A 19,422-nucleotide genomic window follows, 5' to 3' on the forward strand; every position below is an offset into this window, starting at 1 on the left:
ATCTGGGATGCGGAAAAGTTGAAAGACCCCCTCCTGCTCTCCAAAATGTTCAAACAAGCTTCCCTTCGGCAAAAAGGAAAAATAAGCATTCCCCTTCTCACCCTAATAATTTTCATGCAGTCCCTAACTTACAAAGACCAATTCAATGCTTTTTGTATTTCCTTGCAACTTCCAGCCAACTGGCTTGACTAGACACGTGGCAGTTCACCTGTTCATCCAGCTGAATCTGATGTCAGACCTCAGACAGGAACCTTCATATTTAGGTCTCCAATTGCATTCGTTCCAATTCAAATATAATGAAATAAACACAAGAAAGAGCCATAACATAAAAGTCGTTTTTGTAGCATAGCTCATTTTATTGTTTAAACAGTTTTGCATAGGAAATATATCCACTTCCAGTAATTGACTGCAGTAAAAACAGCTGCTAGCAGTATAGGCTGGATATAACAGTAACAATCACAAAAGTTGAGCCTTTATTTACACTGATTTTAATCTTGTGGCAATTTTAGCCCCTGCACCAAATGTAACCAGCTTGAAGGCATCGCCTAATGCTCGGCGTTTCTAAAATCAATAAAAGAAGGGATATCAAGGCCTTCGCTATACAGTTCACAATGGACACCTGTGGCTCCTAAACTGTCAATGAAAAGATAAAAAACAAAAGAAGGTTTCCAAAAAGTCCTCTAAAACGTACATTCAGATACATACATAGACCTTTGCACACACTTGCAGTGTAACTACGATCACTACTGGAGACTGTTTACATATTGTTTTGTTGGTGTTGTTGTTGTTGTTCGTTATATATAATTCCACCATGATTCATGAAGTAGAAATGTGTGCGCAGAGGGAAGTAAAAGTGCCACAAGACCCAAAATGAAATCAGCCCTGCAGAGAAAACTGGTGACTTATCTTAAGAAAAGACTTTATTTCATCCTTTCACTGCGCTTCGTGTAGCACTGACCCCCCCGCCCCACTCCCCCTCCAAGAAGAAAATTAAAAAAAAAAAAGAGTGAACATTTCCTCTCAAATTTTTTGAACAAGCTTGATGTGGGCATCGTGTGCTGACATAATTTGAAAATGAATAAATCACACGCACACACACACAAAAAAAGCTCCAAAAACATCAAAGAAGTAATAAAGAGCTTGTTTCCAGATGAGTTTGCCACATTCTGTTCTGTGTGATGGTGTTTTTCTCGTCACATATGAAAGTAAGTCTATCACATTTTACAATTATATACAACAGACACTTGGACAGCTTGAACAGGCACTGCATTGCTATCTTTTTGTCTTCTTTTGGTGAATGTTACATCCTGTAAAAATGCTGGTTTTCATGTTTTATAACAACCTGATGCCAAGTGACTAGCAGCTAGCCAACGTATGGAAGGTGTGTATTGCTCATGTCGGATGAAAATGAAGTTTTAATGTTTCCTCTAAGTCTGCATGTATACTCCCTCTCAGTCCCCACAGAATGTGTGACGTCCGGTTCAAAGGAAAATCACACATATTGCATGAGTGCCACAGGTCCTCCTTGCATAAAGTTGTCCTGTTTCTTGACGATCGCAGTGATCACTGACATAATACTTTCTAAAATAAGTCGCTGTGAGTGCCAAAGTCTGCCTTGAATACGGCTCCCGAAGGCGATGATGGGTGGAACACTGATTCAAATTTCATAAAGTCTCAAGAGCTTTTCAACAGGCTACATTCACACCCAGCACAGCAACATAAATACGTAACCATGCCTACTACCTAACGTCAGCCGGAAGGTGCAGCTCTGAAGCACCTGCAGTGAATGTAAGGTTTGTTTGTAGTGTGAACGAAGGGTTTCCTGCATCACATCAGGCATAGACAGCATGTGGAATGTGCAAAATGAGTGATGCCTAGATGCTGTTAGTGATCTCTAAAAGAGATTTTTCTTCTTTTTTTTTTTTAGAGCGTGGTCTGCATATGAGCCGGCTCAACGTGGGCCAGCCGGATCTGAACAAAGCCGAAATGTAGCACCAGTCGTCTCGCAACATTTCCTCTGACAAAAAAAAACCAAGAAAGAAAAGAAACTATGTGATAGATTAATCAAGGACGTTTGTCACTGCAGATTTTACCCTGCTTCAGATCAGGTGCAATCTGGGGCCTTTCCTACTGGTTAAGTGACATCACCTCCCAGCTGCTACAAGGAACACACTCAAACCACAATCTTGTTGGACAAGAATTCACACCCATTACCAAAAAAAAAGAAAAAAAAAGAGAGAGATAAATCACATCACACTCGCTATGGCCACACTAATGAAAGAACAACAATTCAAATATTCATGAAGTGTTTCCAAAATGGAAATATCTAAGCACTAACCAAGATCAGAAATAATAATATTAAGAATAAAAAAAGCCTTCATTGTTGTTGTTTTTTATTTTTATGGATCTGTATAGAATATCCCCCCCCCTTTTTTTTTTTACTTTACATACAGGAACACAACAACTGATGAAAACACTTTAGAGTCTACCAATCGGAGAAACCTGGAGAGTTCTAACTCGAATCCAGCCTCCGAAACGAATAAACAAAAAACCCAAATTGATTTTTTTTTTTCCTAAAATGGAATTGACTCGTTTGTCCCCAGAATTGAAGATTTACAAATAAGGGCTTAAGAGAAGAACTCTCGAGAAAGTTTACAGTGTACAAACTCCTGTCCCACGGCAGGCTTTTTCAATAGCAAGACCCTCATCTTCTCTCATTGTGTAGTGTCAGAGGCACTCGATCGCACATCCAGCTCACAAAGTCACACACACACACACACATGCGCATGCACACGAACACCCAAGCTGCCAAAGCAGAGTTCAACCCCACAGACTACTGCTATCGACGCAATCAGGATATTTACCTTTATGTACAGTCTCCTATTCAAATAAACACCAACAGCACAGTGACCCTGACACATTTTTATCACACACACACAAGCAAACACACACCCGCTCACAAACACACTTGGGGACAATGCACTTCAGTGGGGTCTCCAATGGCCAAAGGCTGCAAAGCACTTATAGTTTTTCTTTTAAAAGAAAAAAAAAAAAGAATAAAACCAAAAAGAAAAAGACAGAACAGTGCACATAGAACGGGGTGACTTTTTCAATTTTGTTTTCTGCATAAGAAATCTGGGTGAAGACGGAGAGATGGAGCTTGACTTGAGGATTCGTTGTTTTTTTTTCTGCTTCTTAGCCCTCTACGTGGAGCGCCCCGGTGGCACCGCCTCTCTCCGAGGGAAACCTTTCTTTCACGATTGTAGGGAAAGAGTGCAAAGAGGTGTCATAGCAGCAATGGAGGCGCTGCTCTCTCTGTGAGAGAAGTCTCTCTTTTTTTATTTTACATTACAAATGGTAAGAGAATGATTGATATAAATAATGCCCTGTAATACGCCTGAGAGATTTAGTTTAAGACTAGCTTTAAAACACTGCACGGGGAGAAGACGATTGCCTATGTGCTGTATAAGTGCTATATTTTTCTTCTACTGGATTCTATTTAAGCTTCTACTGGGCCACTGGACAGGAAGTTAGAAAACACCATGCTTCTGCGGGCCAATATTTACTTCAACATACTCTACGGGGCTCTGCTGGGGATGTATCTCAGGAATTGACATATGTGCATATCGTATATACATTTATACAAATCTACTACTTATAAAATACTTTCTAAAGGCTTGCTTGAGCCTGTCTGCAACTGATTTGGACAGGTCTCACTAGCATTAGTCGGTGTGTGATTGTTGCGCAGGTCACAGGCCACTTCACTGATGTGTTTAAGGCATCTACTTGGGAATTGCATTCGGTGACGTCGAGAATAGTACGGCGTGGTGTTCGACGAAAGCACGCAACGCGATCCGTGCTCGGTTGCAGCTTCAAGGGATCTACGACAGAATGGGATTCTACGCGAAATGATTTCTTAAAATGATTGTCATACTCAAGTCAAGCCGTCTCTCCTGTGAAAAATGAGCTCCTTCAAGGTCACATGCTAGCACCCCAGGTGGAAAGTTGAAAGTAAGAGTCACAGTAGACCAATCAGTGACTTTGCAGCCGTAGAAAGACCAAGGGTGCATTTCTTTTTTTTTATAAGTACTTCTAGAAAAATACCACCCCTCCCCCTAAAACTCCCGAATTCAAAATACACTGGAACACGTCTCACTGTCATTCGGCAGGCCTATAAGCTAAAGAAAAGAAAAGAAAAAAAAAAAAAAGACCTTGTCATACACTGCATAGAAAGCAGTCCCCACTTTGGTCAATAAAAAAGGAAAACACCCACAACAACAACAACATCATCAACAACAACAACGACAAACAACGATATCAACAAAATAAATGCATTACAATATTGTCTATCTCCAAACTAGCCTCTAATAATTGACGCATCTATAAGCACTACCTACATAGGCAAAACTTGGTATTGCATAATTTTCATAATTCTGAATTCCACCCTCCGCAATAGTAACTGGAAGATGAACAAAATGAGCATTGAAAAATAAGGAAAACAAAAAGATGACAGGTTATTAGAAAAACCACCAAAATACTGAAAAAAAAAAAAGAAAAAAAAATGCTGGTTGATTACAAACTTTAAAACGGCAACTATACACAGCCTTGATATGCAATGTAACTGTGAGATAGAGTAGTACATGAAGTTAAAAATCAACAATTTCATTCAGAGTACAAAACAATTCTTATCATAAAAATGTTAATTTTTTTTCCTATAATGATAAATGCAGCAAAAACAAGTGTAGTGATGTCTCTATATTCAAAGGCAAGGCACGTAATGTGGACTATACGTCATCGTGCAAATTAAGAGTATTGGAGAGATTTTTCTTGTATAAATATGTCTGGACTGGAGAGGCAATGGCTGCGAACGCGCCGTGCACAATTCTAGATTTCAGGGATTTGCCACCACCTGGATTCATAATTTCAGTTTTCAGCCTCTTCCACTGTAGAGTTAACCTTGCACAATCTAGCTTTACACATAAGCCTACTGTACATTTGCATGAATTGTACATTTTCATGATTTAACACTTTGCATTCCATATTTTTTTTTGTAAACATAAGCTTTAGAAGCTGATGGCCAAATGCATATGCTCTTGATCTTATCGTGAACATTTATTTATTTTTTAAAAAAAATGTCATTTTAAGACATTATGTGTCATTTCTTTTATGTTCGGTTATTTTTTTCCCCAAAATAAATTACAAAAAAAAAAAGAAAACTCCCCATAATGATGGGGAGGGCTCAAAAGAAGTGCTGGTTTCGCTCAGCGCTGCACAGGTAGCTTAGTGCTTGCCTTCAACTGCCTTTCACGCTCGATGTTTTTTCTCATGTGAGGAGACGGATATGTGACTGAGATCAAATTTAAATGTTTTCTTAAACATTTTACCCATTAAACTATTTAATATTAATCCCCCTTCCTTTAGAGTCTTAGGGCTGACAGACTGATAGCTTCCCTTCAAAAATTCAATTGCACTTGCCTCTTCCGAGATTTTCCTATTCTCCGTTTTTTCTAATTCCTTTTGGAAAGGAGTTTGCAAAATTCTTTAATGAGGGGTCCAATCTCAAGCCTAACATTTAGTGTTTTTTGAAAACCACATCAAGAGTTTTCAACTCTTACCGTTAATTCTCGAAGTAAGTAGCAGTAAAGAATAAGCAAGGTCAACACATTTTCTGAACAAAGAGTCGTCTCACAGTAAACTGAAATCAAACGGAAGAAGAAACACTCTGAATTCACAATTTTTTTTTGTTCCTATGGTGTACACAGTGAATCATTTGACGTGGGAAAGCCTCTTTTCAAGAGGTCCGAGTCGGAGAGCTTCGAGTCTCGGAGCCATCCACCAGGCAGAGGTTGTCGATACGCAGACCTCCTCACTTTTGTGTGTAAATCAAGATTTTACATCTTCCCCCAACATGGAAAAATAGTAGGAATTGCCGCTAAGAGACTAGAGTGTCATGCAATAAAACATTAAGGCATCTATACATCACAGTATTTGAATGGATCGAAAAGTTCTGCAAACACAACAACTGACTGGTGGGTGGTGGATGCGTGGGCTGGGCTCGGGCGAGGAGACAGCAGACCTGAAGCTTTCTCTTTTTCCTTTCCTCTCAACCAACCCTCGTCTTCACTTCACGGCCAGTGTCCTTCATGGGGAGGGACGGGAGCGGGGAGGGGCGTGGGAGGGGCGAGATCGGGAGGGTTGGGAGTGGGGGGGGGGGACGATTGTGCAGCTCATGCTGCTTTGCTGGTTTCATCCATGGCTGCGGACACCTGTAGTGCTAGCTCTGCACCACCAACACCCATCCACCCTGGGGGTCATCCGGCCTCTGTGTGTTCAGTTCCCTGTCTCAGCGGGGACCAGGGGCTCACCAATGATGTTTATGCTGTAGTTCTGGTGGACATTTGTTGGCAGAATCGGAGTCCCGTTCGACACTTGGAATGGAACTAAGCTCGCCCAGGTACCAGGACTGTGGAGAGAGACAAGAAGACACAGAGAGAGAGAGGCGGAGACGTTAGTCACGCGCCATTCGAGGAATCAAAATCACATTCTTTCTTTCAGTTATACCCAAAACTGCCTTGCACGACTCCACTGACAGCCATTAAGGTTCAAGGTCTTATTTTTGTTTTGCTCAGGCAGAGAGGCGTAAACAAAAAGCAAAATGGCCGCACTAGCTCATTAATCTAAGCTGAGGCGATTCCACTTGATTCCCAGTGAAGGACATCACGTGAGGGGGCCGTGACGCGGGCCCTCTTCCCTGCATTGATGGCAGTATAGAAAAGCATGAGGCGGAGAGTGTGATTGGTGGTGGAGGTGGGGGGTTGTGGGTAAAAAGTGAAGGCGGGGTGGGGTGGGGGGGCGGGGGGGCTCCCTACACAAAGCTGTCCCATCCCTATTCATCTCACGCTAATGGCAAAACAACACAGTGATTGTTCCTGGGGAGCAACGGCGTTAACTGAAAACGAGAGCGGGAACAAACAGCATGTTGTTCCCGTGGGGTGCTGCGCTACGTAGATGTCAGATAATTAGCCCTCCACCACCGCCGCCGCCACCCCTCCTCTCCCCCACAGGCCCCCAGTGTGCACTCATCTAACACCCTCCCACAGTCTGAGAATACCTGTGTCGCACAGTTTCTCTCCGATTCACCAACTTTTTCACCAAGTGCTGAAGTTACGGCACGGACGCATCAAGGGGAGAAAGAAAAGTGGGGAAAAGGAACGTTTGGGGAGAAGATGGATGACGAGGAGGAGAACTGTTTTCAAGAGAAGCAAAAAATCTGACTGCCCGTGGGTCTGAAGATGCCCGTTTGGAAAGGTGGAGCTCCCAGACCAGACGACACTGTCCGCGATAACCCAGTCTACGTTTCACACAAATCGCTGCTCTTCCACTTAATACAGTGGGAGTGCAAACTGAATTCACCTGGTGGCCTGAAAGAGTCAGCCTCGCTCATGAAGAGTGACAGGAGAGAGGAGAAGATGGCTTCAGAATCAAAGCAAACATCCCTCCACTTTCAGATTGGGTTTGAGTGCGCAAAGAGTTAAAAACAACCTCAAGGCTAATCCTCTCGAGCAGGCTTTTTTTCCCCCCTGTCCAACCCGTCCTCATGCTATCCTCTCTCTCCTGCTTTCTTCCCTCCCTCCTTCTCTCTTTCACCCTGCCAAAAATCATCGGACAGGAAAGGGGGGATTAAGTTTTTCCTACCTTGCTGAACAAAGAGCGCACAGAGTGGCCAAGGGCTGCAGCTTTCTCTTTTTCCCCGTTCGCTTTCTTCCTCCCTCCCTCCTTCCATCTCTCTGTGTTTTCTCTTTTCCTTATGAAACTCCTCTCAGGTAATGGCTTACATTAACGGGGACCACACAGCTACAAAAGCGGACTCGCCGGCCTTTGTGCGCACTAAACCGGCAGATCGGTTTTAATCTTGTTAAAATCGATGGCTGTCAGTCCATATCTGCATCCCATAACCTGAAGCTGCACTGGGCAGGATTATTCTATGTAAAGAACTCCTCTACTATCAGGCTAACTCACAAAGCGGGGAGGGGGCCTGAAATCCTCCCATCACTGCTAATTGAGACTTGCAGATTTGCCTTATTAGTATGACTGAAGTTTGAATAGAAACTGTCCTAAAAAGCCTCAAGTGAGGGCTCCATCTGAAGAAAACCATACTTCTTGTACTTTCAAACCATTTGCTACGATGCCACAACATACAGGCCATGTTGGAAAAAGGAATTCTGGGTATTGTTGTTCCAATTTGTCAAGAAGTTCCATTTTGCTGCCAAGATGGCGTTAAAACAGCTCAGTTTTTTTTCATATTTTGCCTCCACATGACTTGTTGCTCTATGTTTCTACACTCCAAGCAGCTACAAAACAATAAAACTAAAAAAACCTGACCTCCATCGCCGTATTTCCTTAGGTAACCTTCAAGATGGCCTCCACTTGCCCTGTCCAAGCTCCCAAACCTCACTAATTCTACTCCCTGCAAGCACAGCCCGGGCATACAGCGTGCTTCGTTTAAGGATTAGCTCCCTAAATTAGATTATCTAATGGCATCTTAATGGATTGCTGACCCATTTCCTGCACAATGGCAACATGCGAGTCTGGCAGCATTTTAATTTGGGGGCGAGCACTGAAGAGGCATTGCTGAGCGTTCCGTTTAAAGGACAAGCAAGATAAAAGAGGAAAGCGGCTGATTCCATCCATACGTTCGATGGTTTGTCTTGAATAATCCATCAAAGAGGAATAAAATCAAATAGATTACCGTCCCATCTTTGTAACAAAATTAACTAGATTCAGTTGGGATCTATTTTATCTGCGCTCATTACTGTACGCTCGTGGAGAGAAGAGGAGGAGTTCGCTGGTGTGTGAGTAAAATAAGAGACCTCGAGCTGCTGCAGGGGACATTTTTCTCTGCTACCTCCACTGGCCTATTAGGAGGCCTATTCAAGGGGGTTCTGCAGAGTGCATGTGTGTTTGTAAAAAAAAAAAAGTTTGTAACTTCAGCGGGCGCAAAATGAGCTCTACACACACACACACACACACACACACACACACACACACACACACACACACACACACACACACACACACACACACACACACACACACACAATCTCACACACGCAGATGCTCTACACTTCCAGGGAAGAGGGGAAAAGGGAGACGTAACAGGAAAAGGCTTAGCTCAGCTTGCTCGCTCTGCCATGGTGAAATGGTTCAGGTTCTTCTCCCCTGAGAGGGAGACATACAGTATGGAGGGAGGGGGAGGGAGGGCAAAGGGGGGGTTCTGTAGCTTTAAGTTAAAGAGAGTAAAGCATGACTTCAGCATAAAGCCAAACAAAGCTGCGCTTGTTAAAACGGGGAAAAGTAAAACATCCTCACGTGGCTGAAAAGCTGACCTGAAATGACTCTTTTTGTTCCACGTGGTTTGACTTCGTTTGTTCTAATGAGCTTCATCAAGGTTTGTGTTACGAAATGAGAATATCTTTTTTTTGTTGGGTGCGACGCCTCAAATGCTGAATCGCTGCGCCATCTTTCCGTGAAGAGTCACATTCACAGCAGTAAAATATAATCAGGACAAATTTGACAGAAATAAACTTCTAATATTTTGCTGCTTTTACCAGATATGCCACGAAATATTAAGCTTCGACTTTCCAAAGGCTAGGATTTAGTGTATTTTATGGTGCATTAAAAAATCTCTTAAACATAAATATGAAGATCTATTCTGGGGCAAAGAGACCAAACCTAGAATAAAGCTCAGCCAAATCCAATTCTCTCTTAAGGATTGAGTGCAAAAAAAAAAAAAAGTCGAACAAAGTAAAAACACTATAAATTACTGGGAGAGGCGGCAAATAATTGAAGAACAGGAACAGAAAGGCGGGAAAAGATAGAGTGAGACACAAGTAAATGTGTTTTATCAAAGCAATGCGTGACCTCACCTTCACACTCAGAGCCACAGTCCAAAGGAATTAGATTCATATGTGAACTTGTATGTGGCATATCTGTTTTTTTATGTAAGGTGTAAGAAAATCAGGAAAATCATTTATTATATGCTGTTATTAATTCAAGTGTGTGTGTGTTCGTGTGGTGCAGGCAGAGAGACGGCATGAAAGAATGAAAAGGTTACCTTTGCCAAGTAATCCCCAAAGTGTCGTCAGTGGCACTGGGGCCATAATGCCTGCCGTTTTGAGTCACGCTCCAGTCACACTTCCTCAGCTGTCAATTGAAACCTAGCAGTCAGATCACTGGGCCAAGACAACTTCCACTTCAGATAACACTACAACTCAACACTGTATACACAAATGCATGCAGAAGAGCCTAAAGCAGGAGCAGCAGAAATGTAAAAAAAAGACTCCAAAATGAGTCCTAGCTGGTGCTAACAAAGTAAAAACAGCGAATGGAATCAGGATATTGATTATTTGTTGGGGAAAATAACAGTGGCATCAAAGCTACGATAAAACAGACACAAAGAAAAAAAGCATGCAATCACAGTTAGTGGTAACAGCTAACCTGGAAGTAAAAAAACACGGAGTTAGTTAGTTGCAAAGGTGAGTGGCATCATATTGGTAGTTCATCTGTGAGCGGTTGCTGCTTTCCAAGCCGGCTAGCCAATGAAGCCATGCAATCCACTGGATGCATGCACCCTGTCGATAATCAGCGCTTCACTGTGAGTGCACTTTAAGATTCAGGGAGGAGTACGCATGCCCTCAAGCATGCAGACTTTTTTTCATTAGCTAACTGTTTTTATTGATTAGGGGTCAAAAATTGTACAATGGAGTTAAACAGCACGCACACGCACACATACACACACATGCACGCGCGCACCAAACCCTTTTCCTCCCCTCTTAAGACATGCCAACCTTACATACAGATTACAAATTACTGCAACAGAAAAGCCACACACAAACTGCGCCTCCTTTGCATGCATTATGCGAGCGCACGTGTCGGCAATCCAGCTGAGAGCTATCTCTGCCAATACCAACCTAACCTTGCCCTGTGGTCAACACATTCATTTAGTAATGCACCGGGATAAAACTGCACTGTTAGCACTCTGCGTGCAGCGGCAGACGTTTTTGCAGGGGCTCTTAAGAGGGATTTAATCAGATATACGCATACGCTGAATATTCAAAGCCATTTGCGGCGGTCGAGAAATGTGTTCTTTTCTCCTCCGAGCACCTGGGCGAGCACATCAGGAGAAGATGATGGTTTCCTGCTTAAGTCATACTTAAATACAGAATGTGTCTTTGTTATGTCCCTTGACTTTTAAATGCAAAGCAGTGGCAAGAAACAGGGAATTTTAGGAGTTAATCTCAAAAGCCTTTCAATGACGTAATGACCCTCCATTATATTACAGTTTAATGTATGAGTTTTCCTTGATCAAAAGCTGCTTAATAAAACTGAATAGGAAACAATGCATCTTGTTCCATCCAGTGTGCGTTCTCTGTATTTATCCAAGGTTGGGAGACTAAACCCCCGCGCTCTCCAGCCTGACAAAAGCTTGGAGAGAATGCGCAGGCTGGGCCAGACGCTCGGTGCCACCGCTCCTCGAGGGGCTCGCCATCTGTCCGCTGGCACCGGCACATCAGAGTGGCACGGGCAGCGGGGGAAAGGAAGGGGGACGGAGCCGGGGAACGTTAGCAAACAGATGCGGGCAGATTGTGGATTAGGATCTTTCCTTAGATAATACCAAATGACATCTGATCACGGATCTTTCCCTGCGGAATGCTAGATGGTGGCATTCCCTCGAGGGGTTAACCAAGGCGAGAGATGAATGGAGGGTTTTCACACATTCGCTGCCTGGGAATCGTAGAGCAGGTGTGGGAGCGTGTGGTGGTGTTTTGTTTTTTTCCATATTTGAAGCCTACTGTGTGTGTGTGTGTGTGTGTGTGTGTGTGTGTGTGTGTGTGTGTGTGTGTGTGTGTGTGTGTGCATCCAGGGACTTCTATTTTAGTGGTGCCACATTTTAAAATAGCTCCTGCTCTAAAAAGCAGGTTGTTTTCAGCTGTACTACCAAGTTATCGGATGATTATTGAGTCATTTCATAGTAACGTAATAATATAATTATCATTCATGGTTTGGAATTAACACTGTGCCGGCGGTTTAAACGAGGAACAGGAGATCTATGTGTGTGCTGTATAATTAAAACAATGATTCCAGGAATTAAACAGCCGTCTGACTCTTCTGTTTTTCCTAAAAAAAACCTGCAGTGCAAATCATGGCCTCTATCCATCATACAGACAGACAGACAAAGAACAGCGCACCCCCATGATCCAGCCCCAACGCTGACCACCCCTAAAAAGCTTCTAGGCATGCGTGTCTGACGTGTTTCCCTTTCCTGTCAACCCTGGCGACAAACAGGTGCAGCTAACCGACCAAAAGTGTCGGCAAACCTCACGGATCCCGCACAGTAAACACCCCGTGGCCAGATGAGGACAATGACAGAGTGTTCGGTGAAAGTGTTGAGCCACGACGGACTTGGCCCGGCGTGGGCCCGCTCCGCCGGGCCAGATCCCAGGCCGTTAAATCACACCACAGAAAACAAAAACAACTGTGACAAGCAGAAGCGCGATGAATCAATGTGAAGACTGTTTAGAGCTCGCTAAGCCGACAAGAACGTTCATTCATCTGGATATAGCATGTAATGGCCTTCAAGAAAGGTGTCACTGCTGTGCTTACAAATCCCTCATTCTTCTTTCACATTTTGAGCCGCTGTCTTTTCGGTATTCCTCTTTCCAAACCGAGTCAGTCCAAACACATCTGAGCTGCCTGAAATAATTCATGTGTCTGCCTTGTCACTGCAACAGGATCACAAAAATGTAATTTAATTTGGGGTAATTACAAATTAGGCCGTAAAAATAGCAGCGCTTTTTATTGTATTTTCATACTTTATGTATCTGGCTGATTTACACTCTAAAACAAAAAGGCATTATAGCCTCTGGGGGCAATGCTTTGGACAAAATTCAGTGGCTCATGCAGCTATGCTCAGACTGCTGCTGTCTTGTGTCGTCACTTAATGCCCCACTGAAAGAAGTAGCAGGGCTGCAAGAAAATGTGACAAACTGTGCGACATCAGCCAAGTGAATCCTCCGTCTCCTCCTCCTTCTCCTCCTGCGTGGAATAAAAGCATCCCGCGACTGCTGACAAACATTCAGATTGTTTCTTCTTTTTTTTTTGCCTTCTCTGATTTTAGGGGAAAAAAAGAGTGCAAGAAAGGCAGAGAGAGAGAAACAGACTGAAAGAGGAGCGAGGAAACAGAGGCTAGCTTTGTCATTTTTACTAAACATAAAAAAAAAAAAAAAAAAAATGAGGCGAGCTGAGGAGAAACCCAGCGATCATTATGTAGCCGCGTGCAGATGCATTCAATTAGTTGTGGTTGGAAAAGCCTTGGCCTGAGACCAGCACTTTCAATAAGACGGGGTGGGGGAGAGCACTCTCTCCCATCCGACAACACCGCAACACTCCTAACCTCGCACACACACACAAACACACCCACACACAGACACACACGGGGTCACCACATCTGTCCGAGGACCGCTGCTGGGGCAACCGCGTGACGCCAACGCTAAATATTCAGCCTGTGTGCTGTAAATGAGGGAGTGTGCTGATTACATGTGGTGTGTGTGCATGTGTCTAAAGTAGAGTGTGAAGGAAGTGGAGCCGAGCACATTACACTCTCAAAGTCACCCACATGTCCCATCCATCTTCTGAGTAGTGGCCACACAATGACAGTGAATTTCCTGACACTCGTTTTTTTCCTTTAAGGCAACTTTAGCGAAGAGAAGCCTTTTTCAATGCTAGGCTGTGAGATTTCAACTCAAACACACTCACACACACTCACACAGTAATATATATATGCATCAATACTAAAAAATCGAGAAAATGAAATAGTGTTTTAAGGTACGTCATTTTTTTATTTGACTGATATGAGATTAATTCTACTCTGCTTACAAAGTGTATTTTTCCAAAACATTTCTTACTATACAAAATGAATACAGTCCCTTCAAATTCAGCTGCTGGACACCCTGAGGATATTCAAGTGTGAGTCATTTAAGGCTCTTTCAAGGGTGGCTAAATATAAACTGTTAATGTGTTAATGACACCAAAACCTAAGCTAAAATTAACACAGCAGTAAAAAGCATCATAGCATTTAAAGCAAAAATGTTTTGATTATCACTAAGACCGGCTATCTTTAGCCGTGCAAGTCTTCGATCTTATATGTTGATCATTTTTAATGCCAACAGCGACGGCTATGCCTGACCTCAGCCTATCTGATCTAACGAGACAGTTTAATGCTTCCTGCGAATCAAATTCAGAGTGCGAAAGGCTTTTGCAAATAGCAGGGGTTTCACATCTGATGTGCAGGGAGATGGGAGACAGAAAATGAAAGGATAAGAGGAGCAGGTGAGCTGAGTGCTGGAGGGGGGAGAGCTCACCTGTTGCTGGTGGAGGAAGGCAGGATCTCTCGGGCTCAGGCCGACAAAACGGTTAGCCGTCGGGGTGCCAGGGGCTGAGTAGCCTGGGTAACATGCCATCACAAAAACACAAATGCATGCTTGCATTACAAATAGCATTTCAGGAATTTACATGTAGCAGTTGCTCTTATCCACAGTGGCTTAAAGTCAGGCATTTGTCAACAGTACAAACAACCAACAGTGAAAAGTGCACGTGGAGTCCCACACAGTTCAATTTTGGGCCCACTCCCATTCTTCAGTATTTGGACATTTTGTCAACAAACATGGGATATTTTTCCACAAATATTATTTTATTGTTGCTGTAATGTTTCCTATAGTTTGAAAAACTTTTCACAGATATTTTTTGTATTTTATACTTAGCACCAGCTGAAAATCTTGATTTCCAGTCACCTTGCTGCAGTGATATACAACCCTGATTCCCAAAAAGTTGCAATGCTGTGTAAATCATTAAACCAAATGTGACAATTTGCTAATCTGTTTTGACATTTACTCAATTGAAAACAGTCTAAAGACAATATATTTAATGTTTTATCTGATCAACTTCATTGATTTTTGAAAATATATGATTATTTTGAATTTGATGCAGCAACACTTTTCAAACAAGTTGGGACAGGAGCAGGTAACAGGTGATAGTATCATGATTGGGTATGAAAGGGGCATCATGGAAAGGCTCAGACGTTCACAAGCAAGGATGGGGGGTGTTTGTGAACACGTGATTGTATGAACAATATTACTACATGGGCTCAGGAACACTTTGCACTCTGAGATACTGCATTTTAGGCTGTTATCCAGCTACACTTTAAACATTATTCTCCTTATTACCATTTCAAGTTAAAACATAAGTGCTCTTAGAATAACCCAGCAAACACTGAGCTGAATGTAAAATCATAAGTCAAACAATGTAAAAAAAACTAAATGCTGGGTCTTTAGTAGCAATTGTCATAGGATGTAGAACTGCAGGCAGCTTGGTGTTTGCTGCAGGTTGGGCAGTAGGTGATGGGTCGTGGCTGTCAGTAAGGTCTCACCTTCTGTGGATGTGGTGATGGGCTTGGTGTCGGGCATGGAGAGCGAGACGGGTCGCACAGCGCCGTGGTGTGGGGAGGGAGCCAGAACTGGGGTGAAGTGGCCCGGGACCTTTCCTACCACCTGACCACTGCTGTTAGGCTGCAGGGAGGTAACAGACAACAAGAATAAACAAGTCAGCAAGTGTTTTCCTTCGTGGGATGACTTATTTCATCCAGATTTAAGGCACGTTCATGCCAAACATGCGCAGAGTGGTTTACTGAATCTCTGGAGTTTATCAGCTTCTGTTTTGGTTTGTTTGGTAAGATGAGAACACCGCCTGAAATATCTCAGCGACAACATTTTGTGCACGACGGCCTTCAAATGTGCAGTTCAATGGCCACAGATTGACGGTATTAATATCAGCCAGTAAACAGGAAAGCTGATTTGAGGCTAAAAGCACAAACAATCACGCTTTGTTAAGGTTCTTCACCAACTGTATTTGTTTTGCCTACCTCTAAAACTCCTCTAACCCTGTGACGACAAACTGTGTCCACTGACTTATGTTTACAAGCTCTTGTCCGCTTGTAAATGTGCAGTTGAGCAGATCTCAATAAACCAATACAAGCATGTAACAAACTACACTTTCCCTCCCAAAATGGTTAGCACTAAACATGCCCTGTCCCCGTTTCAGGGGGGAGTTAACTCATCTTTACGGCTGTGTTTGGCCCTTGCAGACCTAACATCAACAACAAAAGGTGACTGGACCGCTCTCACTCTTACACTTCATGTTCGCCGTGAAGAAAAGATTTCAGCACTTTCAGCCGCTGTGCTGTCACAGTTATTACTAAAACTCTGGGGGGCACAAGCAACAATAGGTCCTCAGTCCCTGACGATGGATTTCCTACATGATTTTAAACAATGATTTTAATGGCGCTCATAAATGGAATTTAGGAGGACTCGGGCGTGAAAAGACAGAGAGCGCTGCAGAGTGACCTGTTACAATGGTGTGAATGCGCGAGTATGGAGAGCGAGGCAGAGAGACTATATATATGGAGAAAGAAATAAAGGAAGCTAGTGGGAGCTACTCTTTCAGACGGCTGGAGACTGTCTGGGGCGTTCATTTCAGGGCCGCCCCAAGTTCAAAACTCAAACAGGCCTTTTTGGAAAAGAATTGTGTCCACAGGGTTCCCTCCCATGTGAATAGAATGTTTAATTAGAGTGTAATATAATCTGCGTTAAAGCAAGCATAAAAACATTCTGGCACTCGTCCATGGGATTATAGGCGCTGTGTTATTTGTTGAGCCTCCCCCTGCTCGCTCCTCCATCCTCCCTCCTCTCCCAACTGGTCTTCTAGCGCTCCCTCTCTTCCCTACCGGACCCCACCTCACTATCCCGCCACCAACCCCCTCTATCTCCAGCACCCCAGCAGAGGGCCAGTTAATTCTGCACAAGAGCCGGGCCCCGGCAACGGCAAATATTTACAACCTTTATCATTCCCCGCGGTTTTTCTCTAGAGTAACAGTCCCCCCCCCCACCCCACCCCAGCTCGCTCCCTGCTCTGGAGATGGAGCCGTCTACGAGGCCTTTGTTTACAGTGAGAACAGCGGGGATATAAAACTCACATAAATATCACACTGCTCTCTCATCTATAAAGACGCCTGCTCTCTCTCTCTCTCTCTCTCTCTCTCTCTCTCTCTCTCTCTCTCTCTCTCTCTCTCTCTCTCTCTCTCCAGCACACTGGCTGCACTGTGTACCCAGAATGTATAAAAGCCCTCAGCTATCTGATTTACTACAACGTCTTGATGCAGTTTTGTGTGTCACGTGTAACTGCCACTGCAATAGGTTGGTTGACTTTTTTATGGAGACACTGTTTTTTTTTTAGCAAGACCACAAATATAAGGCTGAAAATGTACTATAACCATCTCCATGAGCATTGCATCCAACAGAAAATATACGGGTCCCTGCCACATGAAGTGGTCTGCAGAGTTCAGTCTGGGGCTGCCTGCAAAATGGGAAGCAGTTTAGTTTAACTATGATTTAATTCACTGTAAATTATTCTGATTAATTAGCCTTTTTTTACGCTGGCTATTCTAATTATAGGTTTGTCCCCACATGCAGCGCAGGAAGCTCTGTGCTACAAAAAGAGACGTTTAAGGGTTCCCAGGACAAAATCCTATCAAACTGTGGTCATCTTAAGGGCTTAAAATGTCTAATTTGGGGTTTGTAAAACGATTCCTTTTTTTAGATTCTCTGGACTTGAGAACAGCACTAAGAAAAGGCAGTTTTATAAACATGTCATCCTAACCCTCCCCATAAATAAAGAGCACAACCAGGAGCAGCTTTCAGATGAAAGCAAAAACAAGCAAAACAGGATGACGTTTCTTTACTTTACTTCACGAGGCAGTAATGAAATAATGACAAATGCATGCTGGAATTAATCTAATCTTGAATCTCTTGAGGTCAGATGGGAGTAGAGCTGAACAAGATAACAAAGAACTACTCCAGGCCATGAAAGTCTGGCTTCTTCAAAGCCAAAAAAAAAGAAAAAACAGAGAGAGAAAAAGGCTGACCTGGCTGCTCTGTGGGCTGGACGGGTCGTATGACGGCACGTAGCTCTTGAGGGGATCAGCAGGGTTGAGGTGGGGCGGGTAGCGGATGGTGGTGTGCGAGAAGTAGGGTGACGGCGCCGGGGGCAAGATCGCCGAGGCTGAGAACTGCAGGGGCGAGTGCGGAGGGGGGCTCCTCGTCGATATAACTGCAAGAAAGACAGGCAGAAGAGGCGAGAGGAAGATAAAGATTGAGCGTTAAGATAAAGTGATCATCATTGATCCGAGAGGGTAAATTAACATGGATTTTTCGACTGTGTTCATGAGGAAAAAGTGGATTAGAGCTCCAGATTTGGCAGGAGAGCGGCACCGGTAACTCACCACTGTGTCCTACACCTGATAGGCCCGGGTGATGAGGCTGAGGGAAAGTGCTGAGTCGTGGTGAGGAGTCCTGCGGGGAGGTGGGGCTGAACAGCGGCTTCTCTGGCTTCTTCATGGTAGGAGAGGACATGTCTGCTGGCGGGAAAAACACACAAGCACACAGAAGCACGAAAAGGTCAGGAAATCTGTACACGCCTTACTGACTGTTCAAAAGCTGTATTCTTACAGGGAAGTGAATTAAAATGACTTCACTGGTGCAGGATTATTCATGGGGATTTTTTTTTTTTCAGCAAAACTTTATGCGAGTTCCTGAAAAACAATCAAAACATTTCCCTACAGCTTCTGCTCATGCTTCCATTTCTCATGAATGAAAGGAATTAAGTGCCAAAAATGAGTTACGGTTGAAATTAAAGCAGAACTTGATCTGCGTGGGATTAGTATTACCAAGGGCCCCCCCCTCTCCTCCCCATCTTCAGCAAATGCAGCAGACAACGGGAAATGTATTTTGCAAATTACAGGCTGCAAAGGGTCAAAATCACTTCTAATCTCTGGAATCATTACAAATCAGAGGACATCCCCGACAAAGAGGAGTCCTGTGAAAATTCGGCTTTTGTCATGTCTGAGCAGACAATTAAATCCAGTCAACTGATGCACAGTTGCAAAGCAGCCGGCCGCTCAAATAGGATTTAAGAATTTCAAGACCCTCACGTAATCTTAAATAGAACATTACACTGTAACATCTGCTCGCCGCGGCCTTACACGCTGTCTGACAAGCTACTGCAATTCCCCATGAATAATCCTGGAGGCTCAGCAGAAGACATGAATTTCGTTGAGAAAATTTTGTGCAGCTCCGTATGAACTAAAAGTACAAACTCGTACAAGTCGCTCATTACTGCTGCTCTACACTTTCGTGAGCAATGCTGTGCTGTCACAGCCGTGCGGTTTTCAATTTTCCATGGTGAGACAGAGTGTCTGAAGGCAACGTGATAAGAACTAGACGAGAGGCAATGGCCTATGTCTGCCCGTGCTTC

General features: G+C 43.6%; 1 protein-coding gene across 7 annotated transcripts in view; it reads right to left on the reverse strand.

Moving 5' to 3' along the window:
• Positions 1 to 332: 332 nt before the first annotated feature.
• LOC139351109 (nuclear factor 1 B-type-like) overlaps positions 333 to 19,422 on the reverse strand; it is a 66,086-nt gene continuing 46,996 nt past the window's right edge. For 2 of the 7 annotated variants that reach the window (XM_070992800.1, XM_070992798.1), the window contains exons 7-12: positions 18,392 to 18,523; positions 18,035 to 18,219; positions 15,485 to 15,623; positions 14,421 to 14,503; positions 10,115 to 10,203; positions 3,191 to 6,463 (exon numbers count right to left, since the gene is read on the reverse strand). In XM_070992800.1, the coding sequence (XP_070848901.1) occupies positions 6,331 to 6,463; positions 10,115 to 10,203; positions 14,421 to 14,503; positions 15,485 to 15,623; positions 18,035 to 18,219; positions 18,392 to 18,523 (761 nt within the window). In that variant the 3' untranslated portion in view covers positions 3,191 to 6,330. Of the gene's footprint in view, positions 6,464 to 10,114; positions 10,204 to 14,420; positions 14,504 to 15,484; positions 15,624 to 18,034; positions 18,220 to 18,391; positions 18,527 to 19,422 lie in introns of all 7 variants that reach the window. The other 5 variants (XM_070992799.1, XM_070992797.1, XM_070992803.1 and 2 more) reach the window with 4 other exon arrangements.

This window comes from Chaetodon trifascialis, chromosome 23 (genome assembly GCF_039877785.1).
Source record: "Chaetodon trifascialis isolate fChaTrf1 chromosome 23, fChaTrf1.hap1, whole genome shotgun sequence".
Lineage (NCBI taxonomy): Eukaryota > Metazoa > Chordata > Actinopteri > Chaetodontiformes > Chaetodontidae > Chaetodon > Chaetodon trifascialis.